The sequence below is a fragment of the Cucurbita moschata genome, unplaced genomic scaffold, assembly GCF_002738365.1.
Source record: "Cucurbita moschata cultivar Rifu unplaced genomic scaffold, Cmos_1.0 Cmo_Scf00013, whole genome shotgun sequence".
NCBI classification, from domain to species: domain Eukaryota; kingdom Viridiplantae; phylum Streptophyta; class Magnoliopsida; order Cucurbitales; family Cucurbitaceae; genus Cucurbita; species Cucurbita moschata.
The window spans coordinates 570,945-596,096 of record NW_019268529.1 but is presented as its reverse complement, the minus strand read 5'-3'; the positions used below and the strand labels follow the sequence as shown (position 1 = coordinate 596,096).

General features: G+C 36.6%; 5 protein-coding genes across 5 annotated transcripts in view; 3 read left to right on the top strand and 2 right to left on the bottom strand.

The window, feature by feature from the left end:
- Positions 1-2,349: 2,349 nt before the first annotated feature.
- LOC111451817 (calmodulin-binding receptor-like cytoplasmic kinase 1) lies at positions 2,350-5,575 on the top strand. The gene is made up of 6 exons (XM_023092383.1): positions 2,350-2,901; positions 2,981-3,228; positions 3,500-3,668; positions 3,752-3,841; positions 4,110-4,408; positions 5,110-5,575. The coding sequence occupies exons 1-6, from the start codon at positions 2,643-2,645 to the stop codon at positions 5,437-5,439; spliced, it is 1,395 nt and encodes a 464-aa protein (XP_022948151.1). The 5' UTR covers positions 2,350-2,642; the 3' UTR covers positions 5,440-5,575.
- Positions 5,576-6,079: 504 nt separating this feature from the next.
- LOC111451602 (proliferating cell nuclear antigen-like) lies at positions 6,080-7,600 on the top strand. Its single transcript, XM_023092074.1, has 4 exons — positions 6,080-6,432; positions 6,729-6,881; positions 6,980-7,077; positions 7,175-7,600. The coding sequence occupies exons 1-4, from the start codon at positions 6,114-6,116 to the stop codon at positions 7,367-7,369; spliced, it is 765 nt and encodes a 254-aa protein (XP_022947842.1). The 5' UTR covers positions 6,080-6,113; the 3' UTR covers positions 7,370-7,600.
- Positions 7,601-11,525: 3,925 nt separating this feature from the next.
- Positions 11,526-17,741, bottom strand: LOC111451504 (neutral ceramidase 1-like). Its single transcript, XM_023091962.1, has 9 exons — positions 17,102-17,741; positions 16,726-16,934; positions 16,103-16,447; positions 14,890-15,154; positions 14,548-14,815; positions 14,325-14,450; positions 13,972-14,035; positions 12,891-13,060; positions 11,526-12,292 (listed from the first exon to the last, which is right to left on the bottom strand). Exons 1-9 carry the CDS (start codon positions 17,440-17,442, stop codon positions 11,744-11,746), a joined length of 2,337 nt encoding a protein of 778 aa, XP_022947730.1. The 5' UTR covers positions 17,443-17,741; the 3' UTR covers positions 11,526-11,743.
- Positions 17,742-18,615: 874 nt separating this feature from the next.
- Positions 18,616-20,803, top strand: LOC111451448. The gene is made up of 3 exons (XM_023091879.1): positions 18,616-18,963; positions 19,330-19,372; positions 20,379-20,803. Exons 1-3 carry the CDS (start codon positions 18,691-18,693, stop codon positions 20,531-20,533), a joined length of 471 nt encoding a protein of 156 aa, XP_022947647.1. The 5' UTR covers positions 18,616-18,690; the 3' UTR covers positions 20,534-20,803.
- A 964-nt stretch (positions 20,804-21,767) lies between these two features.
- LOC111451447 (probable serine/threonine-protein kinase BSK3) overlaps positions 21,768-25,152 on the bottom strand; it is a 4,338-nt gene continuing 953 nt past the window's right edge. The window contains exons 2-10 of the mRNA XM_023091878.1: positions 24,861-25,066; positions 24,600-24,735; positions 24,242-24,375; positions 24,065-24,170; positions 23,831-23,916; positions 23,199-23,387; positions 22,820-22,981; positions 22,446-22,559; positions 21,768-22,199 (exon numbers count right to left, since the gene is read on the bottom strand). Of these exons, the coding sequence (XP_022947646.1) occupies positions 21,957-22,199; positions 22,446-22,559; positions 22,820-22,981; positions 23,199-23,387; positions 23,831-23,916; positions 24,065-24,170; positions 24,242-24,375; positions 24,600-24,735; positions 24,861-25,066 (1,376 nt within the window). The 3' untranslated portion in view covers positions 21,768-21,956. The remainder of the gene's footprint in view (positions 22,200-22,445; positions 22,560-22,819; positions 22,982-23,198; positions 23,388-23,830; positions 23,917-24,064; positions 24,171-24,241; positions 24,376-24,599; positions 24,736-24,860; positions 25,067-25,152) is intronic.

The window sequence follows — 25,152 nt, the reverse complement described above, 5'->3', positions numbered from 1 at the left end:
CTTTCTCCTTAAACCAGGGCCAGGGGCTCGAGCATATGTCCGTAAGCGACGCAAGAACGAATAGACTTTACTCACTTGTTATTGCTGGAAAGTTTATTTACTCCCTATCAATAATCTCCCTCTTTAATTTTAAGGGTACTAAAAAAAATTACCTTGAAAAATCGATTTAAACACATTTTTTAAACAAAAGGTTAAGGGTCTTATTTAGAATTAACACTAATAATATTTTTAAAACTTTTATTTAAACCTTTAATGTTCTTAATATATATATATATATTAAAGTTTTATGGGTGTTTTACTATTATTATTATTATTTTATACATAGTGGGAAAGCTTACTGGTGTAGACAACAGAGGTATGTTGGTAATAAATGCAGTTCTAAAATATTTAAAATCATAGCCTACACCACACCTTCATTATGTCCTAAAATATTTATAAAATAAATTCCTACCATTTACCATCATGAAATTATAGTTTTTCAGGTCATGTCTACAATATTTTAATCTTCCTAATATTTAATTAAAAATGTCAAATTGACCCTTTCAAACTCTATATCTTATCTTAAAAAAAAATATAATTTATTTGTATGACATTTTAACTATTATATATATATATCATTTTTTTAAATTGGTGTGGTTAGACGGTTAAATAGATTAATAGACATAATATGTCATATTTATTAATAATACAAACAATCGAAGTCTATTAGAAAGAGAGATAATTACAAAAAAAAAAAAAAAAATCTTATTTTTTAAAGAAATTAAAATTTAGAGCTCTCGAGATTTTAAATATTAAAACTAATTTCTACGTTTAAACCTATTTAGACTATAAAAATAAATTCTATAAAATAAAATAGCTTACAGTTAAAAAAGTAGACATATTTCGTGGATAATTTAATATATTATATGAAATGAAAAATTCAATTTACGAGTTTTGGATATTTGAATAAATAAGGTAATATGTAAATATAATTTGGAATCATATCATAGTAACTTTATTTGTATTTTACTCTAAGATATAAAATGATGGATATTGGACTTTATTGTTAATTTTAGCTACCATAATTTTTGTCTTTTTTTTTTTAATTTTTTAATTTCACGTATATTTAGCTAATTTTGCGTTGATCAATCCAATCCTATCGTTAGTAGATATTGTCTGTTTTCACCCGTTATATATTGGATAATAACTATGGAGAGGGTCTAGTCCTACCTTGACGCACCGTCTGGTGATTGACTCTAACACCATTTATAATATCACAAGTCCACCACTAGCAGATAATATCGATGTTCCGCTTTGGCTTGTTATGTATTGGGTAATGACTATAGAGAGGGTCTAGCCCTACCTTGATGCACCGTCTAGTAACTGGCTCTGACACTATTTGTAATGTCTCAAGCCCACCGCTAGTAATATATTGTCCGTTTTGACCTGTGATCTTAAAACGCGTATGTAAGAGAGAAGTTTCCACACCCTTATATAGAATGGTTCGTTCCCTCCTCCAACTGATGTGGAATCTCCCAACCAAGTCAAGTGCACTAAATTTCAATTGAGTACCAATGACAAAAGACGTTCAATCAAAATGGTAGCCATCATTCATTCTAATACCAACTAAAAGTAATCTCTACGATGAGATTTTGAAAATTATACATTTTTTTTATTCAAATATGGTTGAAATTTAAAAAATTAAAATGCTTGGAATTTATGATTTTTTAGACTTTTCTTTTTGTTTTATTATTAAATTTCTATTAAATAAACGCGTGCGCTTGAAAATAGCTGGTTCAAGATTTTGAAAATAGCGTCAATTAAATTGTTTTTTTTTAAATAATTAAATTGGCACTTGAGTATCAATAATCAATAAAATTTTAATTTTATAGGCATTTTCTTAAAAAATAAATGCCTTTTTTTTAAATGCACGAATGACAAGAACTTAAATTTTATAGAATAAATCAGACCATTTAATTTTAAATATAAAAGATTCAAATTTTTTAAATAATATTGAAAATGTACACGAATTTATTAAATCTGTCAATTATTTTAAATTTTATATTAATGGACAAAATTTAAAATATAGAGATTTTAATTTGATGGAAATATAAATAAATTGTCCAATATTACTGAAAAATTATTTAATCTATTCAAAATTAAAATTTAGTCTTTTTTTTTTTAATTTTATATTATGATAAAACTTTATAAATAAAATAAGCCCAAATAGTTTTTAATTTAATTAAAATAGAAAGATTACTTTAAAATTTTAAAATTATTGAGATTAAATTATTATTTTTAAGGGTTAAATTTGTAATTTCACCAAAAAAACAGAGTAACCTGTGTAAAAGAACGAGGAAGAGAGACAGAGCATAATTGCGGCGGCCGGCGATGAAAAACCAGGACAGAGTCAAGCGCAAAAGGCGTGAATTCTCAAGCGTAAGCAAGGACTTTTGTGGCATTTTCAAATTGTCAAAACTATAAAGACAAGTTTACCCTTCAAAGTGTAGCATTACACCATCTTCTCTGCTTGACCAAGAAAACAGACCCAGTCTTTCATAAATTAAAAAGTAAGTGCTTACAAATCATCTCTTTTCTTGAGGAACAAGTAAAATCATGATCAGATTTCCGAATCGAGAAACGGCAGAATTTTGTTTCTGCAAATGAAGAACCAAGACTTCTTTAGCCCTCAATTCCAGTCTCAGAGATCGAAGAACTCCAAATCCAGAAACGAACGCCGTTCCGGTGTCATAAACAAGCGGAAGAATCCTGAATCTGTATTTCCGTTTAAGTATGTGAAAGCTGGTGTTAATCGAGTTTCTGGATTTTTTAAATCCATTTTCATCAGTCGGAAGCAGAACGCTTCGGATCGTACTGTGATTGGCGCTAGAGAAGATAATAATTCTCGCAGAGAATTCTCCTGTGAGTTTTGTTGATATGTTTATTGCGGTGAGTTGGCTTATTGATATGAAAATTGATTTTGTTCTTCTTTCACGTGTAGCGTATTCGTCGGGAAGCTTCGGGAGGAACTCGTCGCCTTTGAAGTCTTATGGATCGTATGCTTCGTACGGTTCGTCGTCTACCTTTCCCAGCGATTTTTTCGCATCTGCAGGATTCTCGATTGACGTAATCTACAAGGCGACGGATAATTTCTCTGCTGCGAATGTAGTTGGAGGTGGAGCATTTGGAACGGTGTATAAAGGAAAGCTCAAAGACGGATCTCTTGTTGCCGTAAAGCGAGCCAGAAGGGTACGAGTTCAAGTTCAAGTTAAATTCTGTCGATTCTCTCCATTGTTGATTAGGTTTCTGTTACATTCTTGAAAGTTACGTAACAGTTTGAGTCCATCACGTGATAGAACTTGAGATTGACAATGAACTGAATGATGATATTGATCTTAATCTAACCATTAAGTGCTTAGGGTTAAGATTTGTATCGATCTAGGGTTTATAGTTCCCTTCATTCCAGAAATCAATACGATGCAATTCTGCGAGCATGACAGGTTTTTGATACTTTTGGCAGAATGCGCACGAGAAGCGTTTGCTGGCAGAGTTCAGGAATGAGATACAAACTTTGTCAAGGATCGAACATTTGAATTTGGTTCGTTTGTATGGCTATCTGGAGCAAGGAGATGAGAGGATTATTATTGTTGAATTTGTTGGTAATGGAAATCTGCGGGAGCATCTCGATGGTAAGCAATTTTGGTGAATCATTTTGAATCTTGTTGATATGTTCAGAGGAGCAAATGTCAAGAAGATTAACTCGTTTATCCAGGCAAGCGAGGAGTCGTGCTTGAGATTGCTGAGCGTCTGGACATTGCCATTGATGTTGCTCATGCTATCACCTATCTTCACATGTACAATGGTATGCACACGATCCTCGTAAGGCATTTGATAGCTTTCGTAGAAATGGTTAGGGAGTGCAGATCCAATATAAACTAAAATTTCTACTGTTCAAGCATGTTTGGAAGTGATTTTGAACGTGACAAAGACAATTTTTAACAACTTCAAAATCACTAAAAACAAGTTTAGATACAAACTAGCTCATGCTGTTCAGTTGCTGAGTTCAACTATCTAGTAACTGATGAAGCAGAGAGCAATCTGAATCTGAATTCTTATTTTGCAACTGACAGATGCGCCAATAATCCATAGAGATATAAAGGCTACAAACATCCTAATCACCGAGAAACTACGAGCAAAAGTGGCCGATTTCGGGTTTGCACGCCTTGTTGCAGAAGATTCTAACGCTACGCATGTCTCGACCCAAGTTAAAGGAACAGCTGGATACTTGGATCCTGCATACTTGAGGACTTATCAGCTCACTGAGAAGAGTGATGTATACTCCTTCGGTGTGTTGCTGGTAGAGCTCATGACAGGAAGACGCCCAATTGAATCAAAAAGGGATGTCAAAGAAAGAGTAACTATAAGATGGGTAAGTATTTTGCTCCCTTATACCCTGCATTTTTATATTACATTCCCTTCAAAAACCTCAGCTATAGAATTAGTCGAGCATAACTTGTAGCGCACATTGGCTCAACTGTGTTTATGATCTCTAGATTTCATGCAAGTAAAATCCATGAGTCTAAGTTTTCTGGAGTATCCAGAAGACATACTAGGAGTATTTTCGATAATCAACCGTATCATGAGGTCTTGTTTTGAAATTCTTTCTTGGAACTAATGGGTCGAGGAGCTCGAAAAGAACTATAGTAGTTTCTGCGTTGCGTGGATGGAACACGTCTCAGATAAGTCTTAATTGTGATAGGAGTAGAGTTCGCTTGTTTTCAAGTTGGGCTCTATATTCCCTCTCTTTTTAGATGAACATAACAATGAAAGAGTAGGATCAAGCGCCTGGCTTATAAGAACAGTCGAGGTGCGCACAAACTAAATTAGGCGTTGATACGTCCTATGGAAAAGGAACTTTGTGATAGGAGAACGTGTATGAGAAGGGTATCTTTTTACTAGGCCATTTTGTGATATTTCCATGTCAAATGTTGGCTCAGCTTCTTAGTTCTAAGTCCAACCAAGAGCTAAACAGCTCCATATAGACTTATCCCATGCAAACTCCAAAGCAGAGCTCAAACAAAATATACATCATAATCATATTGAAGACATGATAAAAATTTGCTTACGCAGGCAATGCAGAAGCTGAATGAAGGGGAAGCTGTGGTTGCCATGGATCCCAGACTGAGAAGGACTTCTGCATCCACACGGACCACAGAGAATATGCTCAAATTGGCTCGCCGATGCCTCGATCCATCGAGACTGTCACGACCATCCATGAAAACTATTGGAGAGGAGTTATGGGGAATCCGAAAGGAATATCGAGATAGATTACTATCGTCTTCTTGCTCGGAGTCTGTTCGTTCAGCAGAATTTCCCGTTCGAAATGCAAGAGATAACCTTTATGTTTCTTTAGGCATTAAAGATGACAAAGATTTGTACAGCAAATTTGTTTCTGCATAAGTTACCAATACTACTGAGACTCATCTTTAAGGATTATGGTCCATAGGTCAAGAAGTCTTGATACGATAATTATGCATTCATTAGTTGAATTACGCTCGATCTTCACTTGTATTTGAGTTACATTGATTTTGACAGATATTTCTAAACGTATATTCACACGTAAACTTATCCTCAACGTGAATAAAACCGGTGTAATGTCCTCATCATTAGCTATACAATCAAGATTCCGTCTATCAAATGCTGTGAATTGTTCGGAGGAAGTCTCACATTGGTTAATTTAAGAATGGTGGTGGGTTTATAAGCAACGACTACATCTCCATTCTCCATTCTCGGAGGCCTTTTAGAAAGTTCAAAGCAAAGCAGTGGAAATTGTGGGCCGGTGAGAAATTTCTTGGCCCATCATTAATGGGCCTAAATGATAAAAAGCAATAAATCATGGCCCAAGCGGCAGGCCCAGTCTACGGGTAAATGGGCCAAACTGAAATCCTACCGTAGAAATACGGCCCACAAGGAATGGCGGGAACGATCAAACTACCCGACACGTCAAATCGAACTCTCCCTATTCAAATTGTGTTCACAAATCATCACTATAAAAGCCAATTTCATTTCCCATTTCTCGCGCGCTTATCCAAACCCTACCCAGCCCCAGCCATTGCTCTGTAATTTCTCTAAAAATGTTGGAACTTCATCTTGTTCAGAATTCGCTCCTCAAGAAGGTCTTGGAGTCGATCAAAGATTTTGTGACCGATGCAAACTTCCATTATTCGGCCACTGGATGCTCGCTTCAGGCCATGGATTCGAGCCATGTTGCCCTGGTGGTTCTTCTCCTTCGAGCGGAGGCCTTTGAACTATATCGCTGCGACAGAAACATTTCTGTGGGAATGAACTTGAACAACATGTCGAAAATGCTCGAGTGTGCCGGCAATGATGATGCCATTAGAATCAAGGCTGATGACGGCAATGATACTATCACTTTCGTGTTTGAAAGCCCCAGTATGATCTTGCTCTTTCTGTCTTTCTTTAGTTGTTTCAATCATTTTAGAACCTCGTTCTCATAGTTATGTAGTTTTTAGATTATCGGATTATTTTTCTGTTGTCTTTTGAACTTCTTGATCTGTTAGATTTAAGTAATCGTAGTTGCATCTCAAGGTTCATTTCGTCTCTAAACATAGTATGATTCTTAGGTCAGTTTCAATGATTGTTAACTAGAAGTGCATCGGACTCTGGATCTGAAGCGAGTATCTGATGCTTTCTTTCTTACCTTTTGTCCGTCCCATCCATGGTATCAGCCCAACGCAAGGTTTCCAATTTTGAGATGAGATTGATGGACATCGACAGCGAGCTTCTTGGAATTCCAGATTTAGAGCATCATGCTATTGTTAAAATGCCTTCTGTTGAGTTCGCTAGAATTTGCAAAGATCTCAGCAACATTGGTGATACTGGTACAATCCTAATACCTTTACCTTTCAGTGTTTTATCTGATTTACCTGACAAATTCTTGGATTATGAAAAAATTAATTGACTTCACCGATTCTTGCAGTTATAATCTCTGTGACGAGGGAAGATGTCACGTTCTCAACAATAGATGATATAGGATCTGCAAACATTGTTTGCAGCCAGAACGCTGCTGTAGCCAAGGTCTGCATGCGCCTTAACACTTCAGAGTTCTGATTTCATTAACTTAATTCCGTTTTGAATACTGAATTTTGATCTGTCTCAATTTTGGGGAATGCAGCCAGAAGAAGCAACAGTTATAGAGTTAAACGAGCCAGTTTCTTTGACATTTTCTTTGAGGTATATGAATTTATTCACCAAGGCTACACCCCTATCTAATACAGTTACCATCAGCCTGGCTTCTGAGCTACCTGCCGTTGTTGAGTACAAAATAGCAGAGATGGGACATGTTAGATTTTACATGGATCCCAGTTAGAAGATGATGAGGATGAGACAAAACCTCAGGTATAAATGTATATTCAGTTGCCATTTGTTTCATAAATCCATTTAGGACGTTTCCTGCAGTACAGTAGTTAGTTGTATTTTAGGAGTTTTTCTTGTCCAATACGTACTTTTCTGTTTCTGAGCTTACAATTTTAACATTTCCCCTCTCATCATATGATCATTTGATTTTGATATGCGATATTTGAGGGATGAAGATTGAATGTTTTGGCCAAGATGATTGTAACCATAAGCCGAAGAAATCTTTTAAAACATGTTTGTTAAAAAGAGCAAATGTTACTTAGCTATCTACGGGAATTGGATTAGGTTGACCAAAGTTTTTGAACCAATCCAAAATTTAATTCCTATTTCCGGGTTGGGTGGCAGATTATTAAAGAAAATTTTATTTTTTTTAAAAAAATATTTATTTACTATTCCTACGAACACATTCAAATTAATTTATCATTGGACAAATAAATTCTTGAACGATAACATAGTCAAAAACAACTTTAAGAGAGCATTGTAAAACAACTAAATATATCCAATTGGTTTAAAGAAATTATGTATAACAAAAATAAATTATTAAAAATTATATAAATTAGGATATAACAGCATATATGTTTGCAACAAAAAAAGAAAATAAATATAACAATGTATAATGGGTTACAAAATAAAAAATAAAAAAAATGTTAGAACTTACCATGCTTTCCACATGCTCTAAAATTGCTCAAATATGATTTTGATGCAAAATAATCTAAATGCATGGATAAATCATAATTGATGACACTGTCGGTAAGGATTTAAAATTTATTTTTTTTAGATTTTATGTTTGAAATTTTATTTTTCAAAGGTTCAACCCTTCTCTTTCCTTAAAAACAATTTTTGCTCTTCAAATTTGTCTTCTGTCTCTGAGGGTGTATAAAAGAATGAGAAGCGTGTGGGTTGATTCCCTGTTTTTCAGTGAGTTTTCGGAACATTGGGGTTGCTGTTTCGGACGAAGAATAAGTAGAAGTGAAGTATTGACGTCGGGATCGTTACATCGAGGAAGGTTGACTATCATAATCGAAGAAGGTGCGTTGCGTGACCGTCGTCAGAATTGGAAGCGAAGAAGGTGGCGGCGTCGATTAAGGTTTCGTTATCTGGCGGGTAAGGAAGACGATGGGTCAGATTTGGGTCGGGTTTCACGTTCGACCTTTGACCCAACCCACAGATGAATGCGGGTCGCGTTCGTTTCGGCCCAACACCGATCCAGCAGATGCACGCTTGTAGCGCGCTTTCCCAGCTTCGCACGCATACTCACGACTCAGCTCGCACGTGGACGAGGTTGGCTCGTCTCCATCGCTCCTCGGCTCGTCATCGGCAAATCGCTGGCTCGGGTGTTGGCTTGGCAACTCGATATTATCCACAATATATCGATTCCTAGATTTTCGGCCCTTCTTAACCTTATTTTTACTATCTGAGGTCAGTATGGTTTATAACCATATTGTGTTGGGAGTTTATTTTAATAAATAACATGAGATTTAGCCGAGATATGTCATGAAAGGTTCTTAAATTTTTATGTGGTTCTTATAGGATGTAATTAACTATTGGAATTAGCTTGAGTGACTTCGTCCAAGGCCATCGAAGTAAGTGACCTTACTCGAGTTAGCTTATTACGTGTTGTATGATGGTGTGTGCTCCATGGCCCTTGCATGTACCATATTTTATGTGATATGACTATATGATGTATGAATTATGTGACTGTTTACGCTATGAAAAGTTATGGATTATGCTGACTATAGATTGTTTACGCTATGAAAAGTCATGAATTATGTTGATTGTTGACTATTTACGCTATGAAAAGTTATGGATGATGTTGACTGTTTATGCTATGAGAAGATAGTTGATCAGCTAGTATTATATGCCATGAAAATGTTGATCGATGCCATGAATACACATAGTATTATCGAGTCATGTCATGAAATGTTTATTGAACTGGAATGTATTTTCATGTTATGTAATATGTCATGTAATATAAGAAATGTATATGTGACGTTATCAGTGCACTTATGTAATGTCATAATCCATGACTTTCCATAGCGTAAACAGTCAACAGTCAACATAATTCTATACTTTTTATAGCGTAAACAGTCACATAATCCATACATCATATAGTCATATCACATAAAATATGGTGCATGCAGGGGCCACAGGTCACGTAAGCTAACTCCAACACTAAGGTCATTTACCTTGGTGGCCTTGGCCGAAGTCACTTCCAACAAACTAATTCCAAACCGTTAATTACGTCCTATAATAATCACGTAAAAATTTAGAAACCTTTCCTATCATATCCTGGCTAAATCTTGTGTCATTTATCAAAATAAACTCCCAACGTAATCTATCTTTAACGGTTAGGAACCATACTTACGATGGTAAAAATAAGAGCAGAAATGGCTTCAGAGGGGTTTAAAACCTAGGAATCGATATATTATAGAGATACCGAGCCAAGGCAAGCCGCCGAGCCGACCAACTAAGTCGCCGAGTCGAGCCGCGGTAATTGATGGAGCTGAACCGACGAAAACGCCAAGCCAAGTCGAGAGGCCGAAACTGGAGCCACGATGTTGGGGCGAATGTGCACGCGGCCCGCTTTCTCGCCTGGGATGTGGGCTGGAGCGGGGGGTTGAAACAGTAGGCTATTGGGTCGCGAGTATACGTGATACCCGACCCGAATCCAACAACTTGTCTTCCTTACCTGATAAACAACGAAAACCCTAATCGATCTGCGCCGACGATGACGACGCAGTCTCCTCCGTTCCCGCCGATCTCGCAGCGTCCTCGACGTCAATACCTTGCTTCCGTTCAAACTCTTCCTCCGAAAACAGCAACACAACTTTCCGAGTGGCCCTCAAAATACCCAATGAACCAACCCCTCGATTTCCCTTCAGACGCTCTTGATTTTTCGTTCTCCCAGGCACACTCAGACACCAAAAGTAACTTTGGGAGTAAAAGCTTGTCAAGACATTTATTATAGGGTTTTAGAATAAGGAAATTTAATAGGAATGTTTCTATTAGACAATAAATGTTCGGTCGAAATCCCGCTATTTTCAAGAGATTTTGTAAGACCATTTAATTATTTAATGGTTTGTTAGTCTATTCATATTATAAAATAATGTGTTTAAAAATAATATAATTGTATCAAATAATGAGATACTTTTTTGTCATTTAAAGTTCATAAAATAGAAAATGATATTTGCTTTCTCATATAGAAACTAAACAAAATAATAGAAAAAATAATGTATATAACTAGATTCAAACCTGCACACTTTAGAATTAAAATACCACATAATTACCAGAAAATCGGTATTAAAACGTCAATTTTGGGCTTCATGAATTAAGGAGGATTCATATGATTCTCCTCCTTCAACTTCGGTCCTCTCTTAATTTTCAATAAAAAAGAAATTTGCCTAGTCATACCAAGCCCTTGCCCGCTCCTCGCTTGGTGGGTTCATGCTTGTTATCCTTACTATTCTCGGGCCCCATGCCTCTAGCCATAAACTATGCTTGTTATCGGCCCCTATGCCTCTAGCCATAAGCTATAAGAGCTCCATCTCGCACAAATACACAAGTTATCTTAATATATTTTATAAAATTTTGTTTGGTTTGAATCAACTTAATGAACTCGATACCTTAACCAAATTTATTCAATTTCAGAAAATTAATCGAACCCAACCCAAAATGCTAGTCCAACCCAACTCAACTCCTATAATTCGAGTTGGGTAAGTTCGGATGGGCGGGTTCAATGTACACCTTTGATTGATTTTTAATTTAGCTTCAAAGGTCGCATCACATAGGCTCTCATAGGGTAAAAGCAAAACCATATGAATAAGTTTTCTGAAAGGGATGAAAATAAATTCACAAATGACTGCTTGGATCATGTGAATGCCAGAGGTTTTCTCTTTGTGCATTTTCATATGATCACGAGGAAGATTAGAAGATGCTAACCCCTTGAATTCCTAGGCAGACCCAAAGCACATGAAAATTTCTAGGACAACCGTCCCAAACCTTTCGATATCATCTTTAGAATAACACCTATCAACATGAACATAGTTAAGTAGTAATTGACATGTATTTCTTTCTTTAAGGTCGAAATCATCTTTAGAATAACACTTATCAACATGAACATAGTTAAGTAGTAATTGACATGTATTTCTTTCTTTAAGGTCGAAATTCTAATGTGAACCGTCCAGATTCAGAAACTGTAATATACCGAATACATTTCCCATGTTAGTTGTGTTTTTCTGTAAGATAGTCCCAGATGTAAACTTGTAAAGCAACTTGGATTTGGATCTAGAAGACGAACATTGATAACCTGCGTACCTTTGTACATTTCCTACACTACACCAAAAGCAGTAGATGAGCCTGTGAAATGGTTGATCGATCCAAAAAGTACTTTTGCTGCCCCAAAGTGTGTTATTCTGTAAACTCCTGGAGTTGCAGTTTTAGGGATTCTCCATTCTATGGTTGCATAGCTTTTACTGCTAAGCTTGAACGGTCTCGACCACTTAAAACGCAGGCAGAAATCGTCGTCGTCGTAGGCTGGAACCCACAGCTTTTTGTCATGAAGAACCTCCACCAATGCATATGTACCTTCAGTCATGAGATCGTTCCGAGGACAGGCTGACCAAAAGGTAACTGTCACCATATCACCTCTATTGAAGGTGGAATTCTTGGGAACATCAGATTTTACATCCCCAAATTTTACTGAACGAGGAGTTGCATCCATCACAACAGGCGGCAGTAGGCTTATCTGCTTATTCAGTAAATCTGGAGGTTGTGGCCCTGCACCAACTGCTTGGCCATCTATGAGCGCATGGGCAAGCTTCTTAAACTCTTGAATGTAGGCATTTAGAGTATGAGGACCGTATAATGTAGAGGCACCCTGAAAACCAAGATTTTGTGTCGGTAAGTTAGAAAATACAAAATTCATGCTACAGCATCACCAAAGAACATTCTGTCTTCTACACTTCTTTATGTCTCTAAGTTGTTTGTTCTTTTTATTATCCTAAGAGCTAAGAGAGGAAATGCAGAAGAATCCATTAGTACTTCAACAATAAGACGTGTTCATGCGGAATTCTAAATAGCAGTATCAAGATTTACAGCATTTACAAGTCTCAGGCTTATAGATAAAATAAAAGCTGTCGGATTCATAAAACAACCAATAAACTTGAAAGAATTAAAGAGTAGGTATTCACAGATTCATAAAACAACTAATGAACTTGAAAGAAAAAGGAGAAGATTGAGCATTTTTATTTCCTCTCAATTTTTTTTTTTTTTTTTGGCAGGTATAAGATAAAAGTAATGATAATGATGATTCTCAGCATTTGCAACCATACTATTGAGTTAACTTGCAAGCACTCTTCTATCTACTATTTTTTTTTTTACTGTGACTAAATATTTCTCCACTATGAAAGGATCTCCTAAATTGCCTGAAAATCAATTCCACATGCAACTGTTTAGCCTCTACATGGAGAACTGACCTCATATCTCTGAACTTGGAACTCTTCAAAAGTGGTGACATACTGTGAGTAAGAATTTGTTAATCCCGCAATAACAACATGAACGTCACCACTCAATTCACTTTTACTTCCATCCGTTAGCACTGTTTTCACAGCATCACGAAGGCGCCTCCCAGCCATTGTCGTAAATTCTGGCAGCAAAAGAGTTCTAACAGATATCAGACTTCAGAGTGAAAGCGACAACATGACAGTGAAATTATGAACTTTTTGGAATTCTGTAAGCAGATGGAAAATTATTCTAGAAAAGATCACATGAACTTTTCATGCGAAGACATGAAGCTTAGAGAATGGAAACGAAGTGATCAGAGAAAAAGGCAATATCAATGGTTAAACGAAATTACTAGGAGAAATAAAGTTACTTTCTGCAGCCAACAGGGGGGGAGGTGTTGTAAGGTAATCCATAAGCAATAAAAATTACGAGGTCTCAAATGTCTTCACATAGTTCCCATTGTCTTCCATTATTCTGAAAAATTTGTCACTTTCTTTCCAGCTAAAAAATTTTCATGAAAATCTCCACAGCTGGGTTTCAGAATTTTTCCATTCCTTGGATTCCCTCATAAGGTAAAATTCAAATACATCCACAGATTGCAAATTTTGCAACGGAAAACCAAGGCTTTCTCAAAGAATTTATGAGTTGAGGAGGATCAGAAAAGGGGGAGAGGGTAATTCACTTAAGAAGGATGATATTTTCTTGGGACTTTCTATTCATAATGATGGAGAAATATAAACTGAATGTTCCCGATAGTCACCTTCTCCAAACCACATCAAGCCAATTAAGGGCTTCCTTGCAGCTACATTGTATACCTAAGCACTTTAGACAAAATAACACATGCAGAAGTATGGCCTACTTATTCCAGCCAAGCTTCAGGTTTGCACACACAATTGCATACAAATCCGTCAATATGAAAAAAACTAAAAACTTCAACAAGCATGATAAGCTGCCCCAAGAATGATAAGCATGGAAAACGAAGGCGACTCTCCCAATATATGTGCAAAGTGCATAAACTGGTAGAGAAAGTAGAGCAATAAAGAAAGCTACTACCTCCAGGTACTCCTAGAATGATAAGCTGCCCCACTCGGAGGATTTGGATGGGAAGTATTGACGGCTGTAGAAATAATGAAAGTTAATTTCATAATACATGGACATAGTCATTGATGTGGATAAGTATTTTCTAAGTTCTAAGTTCTTGATTTTTTATTTTCTCTCTCCTATTTTCACTCCCTTCATGAGTTTGTAACCTTGATCATTTTTTCCTTTTTCATTATATCAATGAGAAGTTATTTCTTGTTTAAGAAAATAAGTACTAGAAAATTTTAGAAAGACAGACTATAATGGGGCAAAACAATTTATCATTCCTATGGACAGTTTATTACACGCATGTAATTGGAACTTACAGCCCAATCATATGGTTTTGTCATTTCACCAGTATCCAGTAAGATGGGCTTTGGCCGCTGACAATCAACTTGTTCCTTCTTTGGTGTCTTTAAAAAGTTACGTATGATCCTCCAAAAAGGATTTCCCTGATAAATTAACATCATTGAGGTAAAGAAGGATGGTGAGAGTCCATAAGATGGAATCATTCATACTGTAATAACTACCAATTAATGTCATTATTACCTTGTCATCTCCTTGCTCAAAATCAAAGGCACCGGGTCCATCAGTGGTTCCAGCAGCAAATGAGTACCCCATTGCAGCAGGACATGTTTGTACCACTTCAGTAGTTCCTCCACGTTCAAGAGTCACCTCAAGCTTAGAGAAGTCTACATATGTGTGTCGGAAGTCAACCTTTCCCTTTAACTGCTCTGGTGCATTACTGAACAGCTCAACTGCTTTTCTGAATTGTCTCTCTCCTATGATCCGTGTGCTTTCGAATTCATCAGGATAACTGGCATGTTGATGTCAAAATTTACTTATAGCTTCTCTGAAATTAATAAGGATCTTCAAGTGCAGGACACTTACCCTGGTCCCCGGCCATAGCATAACTCATTCTTCCCACCACAGGTACTGTGATTGAAATCACATGGAAGTCCAGTATCTATACAGAAGGCACCAAGAACATTTGGGCTAACATCACCGCAATTTGATTGACAAAATGCTGACACAAATTGAGGTTTATCAGCATTCCTGAGGGCACCCCTGACACGCCTTGAAGAACTTAGAATCCTGGTTGCTGGTCTACCAGAAGGAGATTGGAAAGATGCAGCAAGCTCAAGTAACTCGTGATCTGTGTCAGAAAATACCAGGAAATTGAGAATGATATGTTTCCTCTTTCATAGTTTGTCTACAAGAGAACTTTTTTTTTTTTTTTTTTACTGTATTGACTTTACAAGTATCTGCTCCATGTATGCAGCTTGACCAAGTATTCTGTCATCAAAACCATATGCCAGATGCATAACTGACATTTGAATTGATAACTAGACTAATTTAAATATATTACACCTCCATCTGCAGTTAAAAACTATTCTATACTGGTCAGTACTTCAGTGAATCCCAGAAGCTGATCATATCATGTAAATCATAGAGTACTCTACCAAATATCTCAGTCGTACCAATATTTTACTTTTGGCAATCATGTTAACCAGAAGAGGACTGAAGAAATTGACAAAAGTTGAACTAGTGCATGCCACAAAAAGTTGTGGAATAATGTTTTGGATATTGTTTTAAGATGGTTTGGAATTTTATGTGATTTATCATTTTAATGAACATTTTTTTAATTCGCTGATTGAGATATAGAATATTGGAATGAAGGTATTGGTATGGGAAGCTGGCTAATAGGGTTTTTACTGGAAATATAAACTCGGGCAAGAGAGTAGACCCAGTCCCGTACGTGATGTTCCTATAAATAGAGTATCAGAGGAAAAAAGTTACGAATTAAAAATATTTGTTTCAAGCGTATCCAAAATCATATTAGTATTGCATCCACTAAACATTGATAAGGAAATTATCCAAGAGTTGATACGCCGACCTTTTCTTTTTTTGAGTTCACTTGATATAAAGATATGTCTGAGCTCTTTGATAAAGAATTATGGACAAGCAGCTACAGCAATGATAGAACTATAGTTGTATCCATACTAAACAACATCCACACTACCTTCCCTAGCTATCAGTTTTTTGAGAGTTGAACCATATGACCAGCACTTTGACGTAAAGCTCGTAAAAAAAAAAAACTTACGATTGATGAAAAGGTCAGGTATTATGTTTGAGACCCTTCGAGGGATTGTGTCCTCTACAGATATATCAAGATCTGAGGCAATCCCACATTTTTTCTCAAACCAATCCTCCATGAATCGTGCAGCAGCACCTTTGTTATCCCCACTAATCAATGAGTTTGTACGACTCAGAGAAGTTCCATGAGTCGCAAACCAATTAAAGCTACCAATAGGACCCCATTCTAGATCCACAAATTTCAATAGGGTCATCTCCTTGTCAACATTGTAGTCATATTTCTGGCGCTCTTCTGCAGGGTTATTGAGATATGCACTAGGGCTGCGGTTCACACCTGCATCTAAAAGCTCTCCTGCAAGTTGAACAATAAAAAACCACAGGCAATTCATCTTTCTTAGTTGCAAAGAGAACCAATCTGCAATAACTTTCTTCATGCAGTCATCATATCAAATCCCATATTGTTAAATATAAACAAAAGCATTCTATCCAACATTCAGAATCTATTTCTATATCATCAGGGTAATATATGCATCTCTTTGCAATAAGATTAAATCCCCAATGAAGAGAAAGAAAGAAAATTGCAGTACTTCCACTGAATCGAGTGCAATGATAATGAGTCCTATCCCTTACCTTTGTTTATGAAAATAGAGCCAGGGCGCAGATTCTCGTGAGCTTGAATAATGCTGTTCTCAATACCATTTACAAGAACATCAAATGACTGTCGCACAAATCCAAGAGATGTCACTATGTAAACAATGTACTGGAGATAACCACCTGGTCCGGCATGTGTATGTATTCCACTAATGGCTACATTTTTCTCGGTGTAAAGGTCTCCATACCTGAAATTGAAGGACATTAGAAATGGCTCCAAACTCCGAACAATGTCCCCTTCCCTTTCTACACGGATTTCATCAGAAGAACAGCATATATCTCAACATTTTTATTTCAGTTTTTTCTAACAAGTTTCTTAACTTAGTTATAGATTGAAAGGAAACATTTCAAATACCTTTCCTTCAATCTCTGAAGCACCTTGATTGTCACCAGCTGCGAGGCCATGCAAGCATCGAGATTAACAAATACCACCCTCTCACCCTGCGGCTCCGCGACAATAAATGTACGAGCTCGCAATCTGAAATGAACTCCACCAGCAATTTGTTCCATGTTAGCATATCCCATCATGTTAACATCCGCCGCTGGTCCAGTGATATCGTAGCTTCCAAGTCCGATCAAATAGTTGGAATCCGACGAGGAGCCTTTACTATTCTGCACCAGTAGAACAGCACAAATCCAAAACAGAGCTTCATATGGTTTCCGAATGCTGAAATTAAACAGAGAAGCAAACTCCATCGCTCTCAACTCGATCAGGTAGAGACAGAAGTCAACAAATTCTTTGATTCTCGTAGTTGTTCTTCACCGACAAGTTCATACTTTCTAATCGAAACCAGATGAAATTTGCAGTAAAAGGAAATTCAAGGAAGCTCAAGATACGTTCCTGGATACAGATTTCCCATAAGCTTTAACAAAAATTCGGCCTTCAAGTGAGCTCCGTGAAGATTGAAGATGGTAACGATAAATGTCCGTAAAAGGAAAATTTGGGGAAAACGTCCGATCAAAGCTTGTTGATGGGGGAAATGCAAAAACTGTTGAACACGACCCTCCAAAATGATAATTATATGTTTTGCTTCAAATGACTTCGTACCAATAATTATAAACTAATAATTATTCCCTAAATTAGCTGACATGGACTTTCATTCAATATCAATAACATATTCTAGAATTTACCATTTAAATTATACCAAATATTTACCCACAAATAAATTTTAATTGAAAATTTTCATTTTTACATACAATTTTAAAATTTATATCTAAAAATATATTATTCTTTGAAATATATCAAAATTATATTAAAATAATAAATAAAATTAATTGAAAGGTTACTTAACATTATTTACAATTAAGAGAAAATAAATAATTATTATCATTTATTTAATTTGGTATATCTAATTAATTTGTATATATCGGTTATTAAAAAAAATTGAATTATTACATTTAACTTTTTTTAATTACACATTTTTTTATGAAAGCTAAAATTGAATTATTATGCACACATTTTCTCTCCTTATTTTATTTATTTAGTTGAATTGTAGAAGGTGAATTAAAAAAACTTAAGCAAAAATAATCTCTGTATAATTCCGAGCATTCCGAGCAGGGTCAGCTCTATAGATGAAATGGACACGACCTATGAATAAAATTGTCGAGAATGGAGAATATAATTCCCATCTCTAGCTTCGTTTAGCTAGTAGGAAGAAGTCTCAATCTGCTCCATCTTTATTTATAACTCCGAGCAGGGTTAGTCCTATAAATGAAATTGCTGGGGACGGTGAATATAATTCTCGTCCCTAGCTTCATTCAACTAATAGAAAAAAAAAATCTCCCCGCTTCCTCTTCATCTATTTTTTTAATAATATTTTATATAATGGAAGGGATTATAATTGTAAATATGTAAATTGAAAGGGTAGAAAAGCAATATACAAAAACTCCCCATTTTCACTTAGTACCGGAGAGGAGCAACCAAACCTAGAGAGAGAGACGCCAATGGCTGTCGCCAACAGAACTACGATCAGTCGAGCCCTAGATTTCTCCAGGCTAGCTTCGAGCTTTATCAGAAACTTCAGCACTTCTACGCTGTCAACCTCTTCTTCGGATCCCAGTGCCTCGGCTGCTGCGAGTAAAAACAAGCGGAGGAAGAAGAAGAAGAACCTGTTCGAAGTAATTCAGTTTTTACCCAATTGGGGAGTAGGATACCATGTCGCCAAGGGTCACTGGGATGAAATATCGTACCAGATCACCAAGATTAATCTGTATAAGGTCTGTCTCCATCTGGTTTTGTTTCTTGGATTTGGATGCTGGTTCGTTTGCGATTATTTTCCCTCTATAATCTTCAGAAAATTTGGAAATGAACTATATACATTTTCTGCTGGTGGTTATCATTTCTTATGTGCATTTAATCAAATAGACGGATTGAGGGGTTTAAAAGGTTGTGATTCGGGTGAAAAATTAAGCGGGATTGTGTAGTTTCTTTAAGCATTTGCTGAACTTCATAGAATTTTAGAGTTTGGAGGCGTTTGACATTTCCCTCTAACTATTGATAATCAAACAGGAAGCTTAACAATCTGTTTACTTTCGGGACATTAGGATTCAGGGTTTAAGCTTTTCCTTTGACTGTCTCTACAGAATGGCACGCATGGCAAGGCTTGGGGCATCGCTCATAAAAATGGTTAGAGTTTCTATATCACTAAATTTAGTTCCTTAATCGTTGTTGGAATTTCATTTTTGTTTTTATTACGTTGCTGGGATTTTGTTCGAATATTTGTTTAGAAGAATGAGAATTCATACATACTTAGAATCTCTTACATGATCTTTGTGCCTAGGCTAAATTCTATAATTTGGGACGATGACATCAAGAGTTCATGCTTTCTAGCTAATTTAGATGCGTGATTGGGAAAGATAACAGTTAGAACGTTATAGTTAGTTCACTGTTTACTAATCTTCATGCCTGGTATATAGGATTATACTTCATGACAATTTAGTTCTTTATTCTTTTATGAATAGTCTCCAAGCATTCAAGTTTAGAGACATGAGTCCCTGAAAGGCTTAAGATGGAGTTTGGTTTAGCACGTTTGCCCTTTAGGCCTCTAGATTTGGTCCCTTTTGAAGTCTCTAACAAGGCGACTCTAGACTTAGCAATCGACATAGCCAACCATTATGTTACTTACAAATGAATATTAAAATTTGGGTATCTACAAACTTGTATTTCTGTATGTTATTGTATCGGCCTAGATCCACCGCTAGCTGATATTGTCCTCTTTGGGCTTTGCCTTTCGGGCTTCCCCTCAAGACTTTAAAACACATCTGCTAGGGGAAAGTTTCCACACCCTTATAAATGGTGGTTTGTTCTCCTCCCCAACCAATGTGGGACATCACAATCCAACCCCCTTCGGGGCCCAACGTTCTTGCTGGCACTCTTTCCTTCCTTCAATTGATGTGGGACCGCCCCCAAATTGTGATGTCCCACATTGGTTGGGGAGGAGAACAAAACACCATTTATAAGGGTGTGGAAACCTTCTCCTAGCAAACGTATTTTAAAGTCTTGAGGGAAAGCCTGAAAGGGAAAACCCAAAGAGAACAATATCTGCTAGTGGTGGATCTAGGTCGTTACAGTTATTGTTGCTTTGTGCAAGTTACTTCCATCGACGACGGAGGTTGACAAAAATTGGTTCCAGGTGCGCCCATTGCTGAAGCTCCAAAGAAGATCAGTGGAGTTCACAAGCGCTGTTGGAAGTATATCCCAAGCTTGCCAAGATCATTAGAGAACGAACCAACCACAATGACGAATTTGGGAGAAAGCAACCCATCAGCTGAGGTTCAAAGTTCATGAGACTGCAGAGAAATTTAAGCTGCTGATTCTTTTTGGCCTACCTTATTTCCAGGTTCACAGAGTTCTAATTCTCTCTATATTAGCAGTCCTTAAATGTAGTCAGGTTTCCTAACGCCATCATATGAGGAGCATTTTGAGCTTTGCTTGTTTCGGAGATAAAGAAAGATCAATCATCCCGAACTATGTGTAAGTTAGAACTTGTTTCCTATTCTCAGTTACTACTGGATTTTTATGTTAAATAGGTTGAAGAATCTAGTTGGTATTTGTTAATCTGTGATCTTCGTCCTGCCGTGAGACGAACATAAAAAAAAAAACTCATGAACATGTTCTTTTGTTTAAAATTACTTGCTGAATTAGAAATTTATTAGAATATTAGATGAAAAGTTGATGTGACAGTAACTTAAGTCGGTGCGTCACTGATTAGGACTTTGGCCAAAATTAAGTCTAAAAAGAATAATGTTCCATCATGTTGGCTTCCGGTTCAATATTTTTTACCCTAAAAGTAGTTTGAAATGTTTACGTTACTGTTCAAAACTGTAATTTTGTGAGAAAAACTTCATTTGATTAACGAAAAAGACCATGAAAAAGAAAGCTGTTCTAACAGTTTGTGAAAAAACTGTAATGAATGTTGAAGATGAATTGAATAGGCAGCTTACATGGATTCAGAATTCAACTGGTTCAGGATAACTGAGATCTATTGGCTCTAATTTTTCCCATCTCTGAAATGTTTAACATATAATTGTTAACATGGTAACTTTTATTTATTTATTATAGTTTAAGAACGTATAGGTCGAAGATTCAAACATCAAGCCTTAAAATGCCTCAAAAACTACTCCGAGGATAAAAGAATATATATATACAAGACAATTTTCCTCTCAAAACCCTTTTTTTTTAGGATAAGTAGATCAATCGTGCAGTCTTCTTTTTTTTTTGGTATAGCGGGGTTTAACAATTGCAATTTGAGCTACTTATGATTCTTTGGTTCAAAAAATCGTGCAGTCTTATTTTTTTAGTTCGAAAATGACGTGGAAATTCGACCTTATGATTTTTTGGTCGAATGCCAAGGTTCATGATGTACAGTCTAACCATCCAAGTTTAGTTTAAGAGCTAAAAAAACTGTTTTTTCTTAATATTTTAAAACTTTTTTTCGTCGTTCCAAACCAACCTTTAAAATGGTGGCAAAATCTGATCATTTTGCTTCGAACATAACGGATATAACAAGAGATTTGACATGTGGAGCAGAAGAGAATCACAGATAGCTTTGTTGGGCAAAGAAAATATAAATTTGCACCAACACCAACTCACAAGTTTAGTAATCAAACCCTTTCGGTGTTGCAGAAACTTAACAGTAAAGGCGAGAAGACATAAGAACAAATATAAGAATAATGTTAAATTAAAGAGAAATACCTATACATTTTCCTTTTTAAGTTCTTTCTTTTTTGGATTCCAGAGATGTCCCATCTCTCAAAGTTTCTTGTGCATCATTTTCCATTCCAAGGATGAACAGAGCTGCAGCTTGCAGATACAAGGCTGTTGGCCAATCTGGTGATACCACTTGAGCTTGCATAGCATCTCCTAATGCCTCCTGAGGCATATCACTCATCAAGTAACACAAGCTACGTCTCGCAAATACTGTTGGTGATACCATGGTTCCTCCATCTATGAACTGTAAACCCAAAACATATCAATGTCAAAAAACCGACCACCAAAACATATCGATAGAGCCAGTAAATATCAGTCTTCCAAACAATTTTAACCCAAATTTTACTGGCCTTTCACTTGTTCTTATGAGTGCATGAGCCCATGATTGAATTTGAGATCCTAATATAAGTTTTTACTGGCATTTATGTGAGGTTTTGGAGGATAAAAAAACGGTTTCAAAGTAACCCATCTTTGAAAATTAATCACGTACTTGCGTGTAGCAATCAATGGCAGTTACAAAGTCTTTGGCTCGAAATGCTGAGTCTCCACGCTTTTTAGAATTGAGTGTTTCCTGTATTTGGCTTGTCCACATTTGGAAAGAGAGCTGCAAGATAAATAAAGCAAATTCTCTGCGATGAGCAATGAAAAGCATAAAAGCTATTAAAAGGATTTTTCAGTTCTATAAATAAAGGAGGAATTATGCCACTAAAAATTAGCTAGCTGCATTTTACTGGCATGGACAAGAAAACGAAATAGCCTAATTTAACGTGTTCATTTGAATGATCAAAGAATTCCTAATGAACATAAAGTTGCCTCCATTATCTCTGATCTTAGAAAATTTAATTTATAGATGAATTTGCGAACCTCATTTGCAACTCCCTCATCATCCTTGTATCCAGCCTTCTCCAAAAGTTCATGTATTGCAGTAAGATCCGATCTTGAGCAAGCCTCCCCAAAAGGTGATAATGACATTTCCTTGGAGGAAGCATTCCCGTGGGAAATTCCCATAAGAACATGAGAAGGAACCTGACATAGACCAGTGGAAAGACAAAGAACTGTATAAATTTGGACGATTCTCTTTTTTCTGCATTATTGCCAACCGGCTGTATAGAATATTACTGGACTGTGGCCTATATTATGTTGCGTACAGTATCAAACATAGCATCTTTTACAGACTATGCTAACTAGCACGACTTTTATGGATAGTTAATATCAGGACATCTAATCAAACGGGTGGTTGTACCTCGGTTTCTTTCTGAAGAACTGTGAGAGCAATTACAAGTGACTTGACATTTGGCCTCTCACGAAGTTCATATTGTAAACATCTTGAAGCCAACCTCACTAATTCAGTTCCATCGTCATTAGAGAAATGACCCTCTAAACATGAGTCCATCAGCATCAGAAAATTTTTTCCACGGATAAGATCCAGTGCCTGAGAGAAGTGAACTTGGTTAAAATTCAACATGAAGTTCCCTAATTCAAGAATGCAAAAGCTTAAATAATAACTAAAGATAGCCGAGTGCAATATGTTAGGAACCACAATTCTCCACAATGGTATGACATTATCCACTTTGAGCATAAGCTCTCATGGCTTTGATTTTGGTTTCCCCAAAAGGCCTAACACCAATCAATAGAGATGTATTCCATAATTATAAACTCATGGTCAACCCCTTGATTAGCCGACGTGGGACTCCTCTCCAACAATAACATAATGTTCTTTAAAATGCTGGTAATTAGTCAGAGCCGCAGCCAAGTTATTGAGGCTAGATTTCCAGAATCACAAGTTTTTGTATAAGATAAAGTTTTTGTATTTGAGGATAAAGTCAAACCAAACTTTCACATGCAGAGAAACCTCTAAAGGAAGAAACAATTTACATGGCTTGGGGGAATATGCTTCCCACTGAGTAGGTCAAGCAATAGAGTGCCAAAGCTGTACACAACACTTTCTGGCGATATTCTCCCTGTCAAATGGATATTATACAATTAGCATAATACCCAGAGTGATTAGGAAATGCACCTAAAAATGTATATATATATATAGAGAATTTTACCAACAAATCTTTAAGAATGACTTGAACACACCATGTCTAATCAGTAGATGTTCAATACCTGTTCTCATATATTCAGGAGGGGTGAAAGCCAGGTTGGTACTATAGCTCTTTCCATCTCTGCTGTTCTTCATAAGGCCAAAACATGAGAGCCTGGGATTGCCATCCTGTCGGGTATAGCTAATTACTAACAGCCCATGAAATATGTCCCAACACTTGAAAAGAACGAAATATGTACCTGATCGAAGAGAACTCTATAAGCATTAAGATCATGGTACAGGGCCCGTCCCTTGCTACTGCAGTACTCCAAAGCTTGTGCTAAATATAATGCCACTCGAAGCCTCATTGCCCATTTCATGGGCTGGGTTTCCCCTACAGAAAATCAACCATAAAAGTAATCAAATTAACTAAAAGCGTGCACTTGCATGCTTGCTTTCCAACCACGAACAAAGATAGGATTATTTGTGTAGTTTACTTCGATGTATATAAAGTATAAAAGACCAACCAAAAAGAAAAAGCGAAATCCATAACTTTCAGCATCATAAACACTCATTTAGCGTCAATGGAAGAGGGCAAAAGGCTAGACGAAAATTTACAGTGAAAAAGGTGTCTGGAGAGAGTTTCATTGGGCATGAACTCAGCCACTAGTAATCTCTCATTGCCCTCGCAGCAGCAGCCGATCAAATTCGCCAACCGCTGGTTCCTTAGCTGCCCCACGGCTCTAGCTTCATCCTGAAAAGCCAAAACACAACTAACAATCACCTTAAACGCTCCTGCTTAGACATTAATACGCACACTCAGACAGCTCAGTAACATTAAGGCAATGCATAATATCAAATCAGAGCAAAATCACGGACTAGGAATTGGCGAGAATCGGGCCAGGCCGACTTATTGAAGCGCTTCACAGCGATCACTCGGTCGTCATCAAGCTTGCCTCTATAAACCACATTGGGCGCTTTCTCACCATGCTCAGAAACAATGTTCTCCGAAGAAAATCCCGAAGTAGCAGCTCTTAACTGATCAAAGCTGTACTCACAGAATCCAGGCAATGCATCATCATTCTCTGCATTCAACAACACAAACAACAACACCCTAATTCCAACAACGACAAAAAAAAAAAAAAAAAAAAAAAAAAAAAAAAAAAAAAAA